This window comes from Gekko japonicus, unplaced genomic scaffold (assembly GCF_001447785.1).
Source record: "Gekko japonicus isolate JY-2015 unplaced genomic scaffold, Gekko_japonicus_V1.1 scaffold3665, whole genome shotgun sequence".
Lineage (NCBI taxonomy): Eukaryota > Metazoa > Chordata > Lepidosauria > Squamata > Gekkonidae > Gekko > Gekko japonicus.
The window spans coordinates 108,381-115,101 of record NW_015164771.1 but is presented as its reverse complement, the minus strand read 5'-3'; the positions used below and the strand labels follow the sequence as shown (position 1 = coordinate 115,101).

The 6,721-nt window shown below is 51.0% G+C and overlaps 1 protein-coding gene across 1 annotated transcript in view; it reads left to right on the top strand.

Annotated features, from left to right (window-relative positions):
- The window catches only part of LOC107109148 (DNA-directed RNA polymerase III subunit RPC1-like), a gene marked incomplete at its 5' end in the record, with an annotated part of 30,785 nt that overhangs the window by 17,832 nt on the left and 6,232 nt on the right, over window positions 1–6,721 (top strand). Inside the window, 4 exons of the mRNA XM_015409722.1 lie at window positions 663–827; window positions 1,609–1,740; window positions 4,484–4,616; window positions 6,203–6,375. Coding sequence (XP_015265208.1) covers window positions 663–827; window positions 1,609–1,740; window positions 4,484–4,616; window positions 6,203–6,351 — 579 coding nt within the window. The remainder of the gene's footprint in view (window positions 1–662; window positions 828–1,608; window positions 1,741–4,483; window positions 4,617–6,202; window positions 6,376–6,721) is intronic.

Below are 6,721 nucleotides of genomic sequence, written 5' to 3'. Positions count from 1 at the left end.
GGTGGCGGCGGCGTTGCAGAGCGTCTCCTGCGCATGCGCAGGAGACGCTCTTGCACTTTCGGGGGGATTTAAACATCCCCCCGAAATTTTTTAAAACTTTTTGTATTTTTGTGCACACGTGGGGACTGGCCCACGTGTGCACAAACCTCCCCCAGCCCCCCAGCTGCCCCCTCCGTGCTGATTTAGCGATCCGCACGGAGGGGGCAAGTTGGCTATTAGATATATAGATATGGAGCAGAGGTCCATCAGTGGCTATTAGCCACAAGGTATAGATAGGGGCTCTGGGGCAAGTGATGCTCTGTCTTCTTGGTGCTTGGGGGGGTCAACAGTGGGAGGGCTTCTAGTGTCCTGGCCCCACTGCTGGACCTCCTGATGGCACCTGGTATTTCTGGCCACTGTGTGACACAGAGTGTTGGACTGGATGGGCCTTTGGCCTGATCCAACATTGGCGTCTCTTATGTTCTTATGTTCTTAAGCAGGCCAATGGCAATAGTGATTTATTGGAACCTATTGTTTATCGGCCCCCAGGCAAACACTTTGAGGGCAGCGGCCTGTGTTCGTAAGCCCAGCAGAGAAGCGTAACACAAAGAATCCGCTTCCTGTGCCTACAGAAGTGCTCACAGGAGTCTCTCTTTTATTTCTTCCTCCCGTCAAACACGAAGGTGGTGGTTCAAGGCATCCCAGAGGTGTCACGAGCTGTCATTCATATCGACGAGCAGAGCGGAAAAGAGAAGTACAAATTGCTGGTGGAGGGTGACAACCTGCGCGCCGTCATGGCCACGCACGGAGTCAAAGGGACCAGGACGACTTCCAACAATACTTACGAGGTACCCGTCAAGAGAATGGCATTATTAAAAAAAAGAAGAAGAAGATGCGTTTGGAAAGTCTGTGTTTCTGGCGCAAGCCGAGTCTGGGGCTGGGCAAGGAAGTGTGGAGATGGGCTGTGGGGGGAGCATTACTCGGAGGGACCTGGGTGCCCTGCACACATTTCTCCCCCCAAGTTATTGATCGCTCAATCCTTGCAGAGCTGCCGGCTCTGAGCGATTTACAGTTACTCATGTGTTGACACGGGACTAACAACGATGGGGGTAAGGGAGGACAACATATATCATTTTTAATCACACACACTTCGCAGTCGACAGGGAATATGGTCAGCTGTAAGCATCAGACGTGTTCCGGCAGCATTCTTTAGTCGCTGTCGCTTGATGTCGTCAGCATTTTTCTCAGTCGCAGCGCACCACTGCCACCGTCTGGCCGGAATGGCCCATTGCAGGGTTTTCTTTGATGCTGCGTAGATCTCTCTCGGCTTTTGATCTTCCCCGCGGACCTTCCTTTGTTGGCTAACACTTCTCACGGGGGGGGGGGGTTAGTGTGCCCACCCTCTCTAAGGAGTGGTACCCATTTTATCTACTCGCCGAAGCTTTCGAACCGCTGGGTGGACGGCGAGCTGGGGACACAGCTGGTAGCTCACACCAGTGCGGGGCTCGAACTGACAGCAGTCCTGTTCAGCCCAGATGTTTAACCAGAGGATAAATCCCCTGTGCCACCGCACCACATGGAACAAACCACTTGCCGATTGGTTAATCCAGCATCATTCCTGTCTTTTAGGTTGAGAAAACCCTGGGCATTGAGGCCGCTCGTACCACCATTATTAACGAGATTCAGTACACGATGGTCAACCATGGGATGAGCATTGACCGGAGGCATGTGATGTTGCTCTCTGACCTGATGACGTACAAGGTTGGTCCTCGTCACTTTGGTAACCCAGCGGTTTTGCCCCCACTCCCTACCTGCCTTCCTCTAGAACAGTGGTCCTCAACCTGTGGGTCGCGACCCCTTTGGGGATCGAACGAGGTTGCCTAAGACAATCGGAAGACACAAATTTTTGATGGTCTTATGATAGCAACGAAAATAATTTTATGGTTGGGGGTCACCACAACATGAGGAACTGTATTAAAGGGTCGCGGCATTAGGAAGGTTGAGAACCACTGATCTAGAATGAGTGTAGGGGTAGAACACGAAGGGATTTGCTCTCTCTCTCTCTGTCTCCCTGTCTCTCAAATAGCACAGCTCCTAGCCGATAGGCTGTGAGCGAACTGCACTGAGCTGCAAAGCAGGAATTTCCCCCCCTTTTAATTAATTAATTTTCTATAATTTATTTGATCATGCATACATTTTTGAGATTCTCCTCATGTCTCTTACATTCGAACAAACCCCAAATAAATTTCGGTAATGGAACTGTAATAGCTGGGCCATGACCATCGAGCAAAATTGGAGCTTACTTGCTACAGGCACATCTATATCGGGACCTAGCGGATCAGTCAGCTGTGTTCTTCATTGCTTACATCTTTGAGAAAAGAATAGGACAGGCTCCGTAGTTTCGACAGAACCAGTTTCAGGAACCTCTGGACAACGATGGGAAGGTCACTGTCAGGGTTCCCTCTGAGCTGAGTTAGTGTGAGCTAGCTCACAGTTTTTTAGCCTCCGGCTCGCACATTTTTGTCTGAGCTCAGGAAGGATGGCTCCAAGGCAAACTAATGTATGCAGTAGCCAAATTGCTCGCTCACAACTTTAATGCCAGGAGCTCACAAAGTAGAGGTTTTGCTCACAAGAGTCCACAGCTTAGAGGGAGCCCCGGTCACTGTGAAGCCTGCTGTAGGACGGTGTCCCCAACGTGGTGCCCCCCCCAGCACCTTTCCTGGTGCCCGCCGTGTTTTTTAAAAGTGGGCGGGGCCAGTTGCAGCACTCACACCCGCAGGCTTCCGACTGGGCGGTGGAGATCCAGTTGGCTGGGCAGATTAAACTAATTAAGTTTCAGTAACAGCTGCCGCCGCAGGGTTGGTTTTATTCTCTCTCACTCTTCTTTCCCAAGTGTATTTTTTAAAAATTATTCCCCTTTTCCCTTCACTTAGGCTTCCTGTGTGTGTGTGTCAGTGGTAAAACAAAGGATTCTAGATGTTGAAAGGCAACACGATCTGAACAGAGCGAAGAGCGATATAATCGATCTGAACACCCTAAATAGGCCTTTTATTGGTGGCTTATGTCAACAGTTTAGAGAATCCCAATTATAGGAGGGCTTTCACTCTGTTAAGATATGATGCACTGCCTACTGCGGTATTGGAAGGCAAATATAAGAAGACACCTTTAGAAGAATGCCTGTGTCCAGGTGGGGATGGGAGTGTCGAGACAATTAAGCCGCGTAATTTTTTATTGTAAAAACTATAAGCAGTTTCGGGAGCCTTTGGTAGCGCCGGTAAATTCTAGCTTCCCGGGGAAAGATATATATAAAAAAGTCACCACAAGAAAATGCTGGCTGATAGAAATAGCAATGTCACCTTTAAAATGGCAAAGTATGACTGGCTGGCAATTAAGTTGAGGAAAATGTGGATAAGTCATACTAGTTAATATTTTAGAGATGGTTTTGTATCATTTAATATTTTAGCTTATATAAATTATTTACCTATGTATTTTACAAGCATTATATTTAGGTACAGCAAACGGAAATGCTCAAGCTCGGGTGTAAATGCGTTTCACTTGTTTGGTGTAGTGGTTAAGTGCGCGGTCTCTAATCTGGGAGAACCGGGTTTGATTCCCCACTCCTCCACTAGCACCTGCTGGATGACCTTGGGCAAGCCGTAGTTCTGACAAGAGCTGTCCTTGTAAAAGAGCACTTTCTGTCCAGAGTTCTCTCAGCCCCACCTACCTCACACGGCTGCAGTAAGCAGACACACACACACACACCATCCTGAATAGAACAGATTTATTGTTACAGTCGACAACCAGAACACAGTTAATAGGTTCCTGCCCCAAAATAGCCCTGGTTACAATCATAGATCAGTCACGATTGGCACTCATCGTTATCAGCACATTTGCAAACAATGAAATTCCCGGGCAGCTTGGCAGGCCGATTTCAATAGTAGAGGCAATGAATAAGAAGACTTGACCAGCTGCTTCCTTCTTGGTCTTGCCGAGGGGCAAAATATGGCCAGCTGAGAGGTGATTTTGACTTTAGACGAAGCTAGCTAGGTCCGCATACTCTTTCATGACCTATAGTAACGCTTGTGGGTGCATGTGACCTATGCTTGGTGGGTGGGCCCCATTCCCCAATTACCGATCCCTAGCTTATGCTCGTTAGTTCTGACAAAGGCGCTTTGCCTTGACCAGAAGTCCAGGCTGTGGGGTCATGTGAGCAAAAACGCTGCTTTCTGGGCTACCTGGCATTACAGTTGTGAGCAGGTGATTAGGCTGCTGCATAAAGTAGTTTGCTCCGGAGCCCTCCTTCCTGAGCTAAGACAAAAATGTATGAGCCGGAGGCTAAAAAAATGTGAGCTGGCTCACACTAATTCAGCTGAGGGGGAACACTGCTGTGCACCCCTAATATGGAGCCCGGAAATCAGCACCTCCGCCGGTCGCCTCTCCTTCGGCAAATCCGTTCTCTTGCTTTTTCATGTGTTTCCCCTCCCTGTTTTCCACTGTGGGCTAGGGCGAAGTCCTGGGCATCACTCGGTTTGGACTGGCCAAAATGAAGGAGAGCGTCCTGATGCTTGCGTCTTTTGAAAAGACAGCGGACCATCTCTTTGACGCGGCATACTTCGGGCAGAAGGACTCAGTGTGCGGTACGTAATCTGCATTCATTTACCTCAAAACGAAGATTGCGTGATTGGCCTCTGGTTGGGGAAACGGAGCATGGCCTTTTCTGCTGTTGCCCCAAGGAGCAACCTCCACTTTAAAAAAACAACAGAAACACACTTCTGGAGCTCGCTAAGACGATCCAGTTAAAAAGCAGTAGAGCTGGGAAGGAAAGCCTTTGGACATTGGGATAGATCAGGGCCCCCAAACATGGTACCCCTGGGGCCCCATGGTGCCGACCAGCACCTTTCCTGATGCCTGCCAAGTGTTTTAGAAAGTCCAGGAAGGCTCCTGACTGGCCACTGGGGACTTGGTTGGTCGTGCAGATGTTTAAAGACACGGCTTGGCAGTCACTGCCACCCCAGCCCAAGGGTCTTCACTGTATGACCGAAGGCTAAGCTGCAGCAGCCATTTTGTGGCTGCATCCCTCACACTATGTCAGAATCCCAAAGGTGCCCGAAGGGTCCGAAAGGTCGGTGAACCCTGGAATAGATGGTACTGGGCTTTGTGAACCAATGGCCTAACCCAGTAAAAGGCCGCTTGATGTAGTCATATGAAAAGCCAGCACAAAGTTTAACGGTGTACTCAGAACGTTTTCTTGCTCGGTTTTGGGGGAATCCCTAAGAAGATGCATTCGTGCATTCATTTATACCCCGCTTTCCTCCTCATAGCAGGGACTCGAAGCGGCTTTTGTTCTCCCCTGCTCCATTTTCTCACAACAGCAACCCTGTGAGGTAGGCCAGGCTGGGAGCTTGTGACAGTCCCACGGTCAGCCAGTGAACTTCCATGGTTGGGATTCAAACGTGGGTCCTCCAGCATCCTAAGTCCACTGCTCTATCCACTACTCGGAGAGCCAGTTTGGTGTCGTGGTTAAGAGCGCGGACTCTCATCTGGGAGGACCGGGTTGGATTCCCCACGGCTCCACACGCAGCTGCTGGCGTGACCTTGGTTAGGAGCACGGACTCTCATCTGGGAGAACCAGGTTGGATTCCCCGCTCCTCCACACGCAGCTGCTGGGGTGCCCTTGGTTAGGAGCACGGACTCTCATCTGGGAGAACCAGGTTGGATTCCCCACGGCTCCACACACAGTTGCTGGCGTGACCTTGGGTCAGTCACAAGTCCTGCCAGAGCTGTCCTCTCCAGGGCAGTCCTCGAGAGAGCTCTCTCAGCCCCACCCACCTCGCAGGGTGTCTTGTCGGAGGGGGGAAGGTCTTGTCGGAGGGGGGAAGGGAAAGTAGATTGTCAGACGCTCTGAGACTCCTTCGGGTAGCGAAGTGGGCGGGGTAGAAATCCAGTCTCCCTCTCCTTGTATTGTCCCAAACTGCCTCTCAAGATGGTGCTGCCTGGTTGTGAGCCAGCATGGGCCATCTCTCTTCCCACGTTCCCGGCTTCCAGTGGTTAGGGCTGAGGTAGCACCGTCTGTCCGACCGCAGTTGGGTGAGGCTGTAGGTGGCAACTCTGGGACACCTGAGCCCCGGAACGGGGTCCCGAAGCGCAGCTGTGCCCGGTGAGGGGGAGCCACCGAGACGGGAGTGGGAACGTCAGTGTGATGCTTGCCTGGTCTCTCCTCTAGGAGTCTCAGAGTGCATCATCATGGGCATCCCCATGAACATCGGGACCGGACTCTTCAAGCTGCTGCATAAAGCGGACAAGGAAGCCAGCCCCGCGAGGAGGCCTTTGATATTCGATAACCCCGACTTCCATGTGACCCTTACTACGTAGCAGCTGGATGGCGGCGAATGGACGGTGTGTTGAAACTGGACGACATTTGCTGTGTGCCTTTCTGAGTCTGGGAGATGGGAGAGGGAGCGAGAGCACAGGGTGGGCAAGGGATACACCCCCTGCCACCCCCCCGAGATACAGGTGTTGTCAGACCCCAGGAGAAACCGGTTCCCAACAACAGTCATTCAAAGGAATTAAAAAGATTATTGAGACACCGATAGGATCCAGGCTCTTAACGGTTCTGTGTTAGAACTGGGGGAAAGCGTGTAAAGCAAGCAATTGTATCGAAATCAAGCAAGACCTTAATGGTCCGGGGCCAATCGCACCTAAGCTTGAGGCCTGCCTGAATGACGGTCTATAGTTCCCAGGG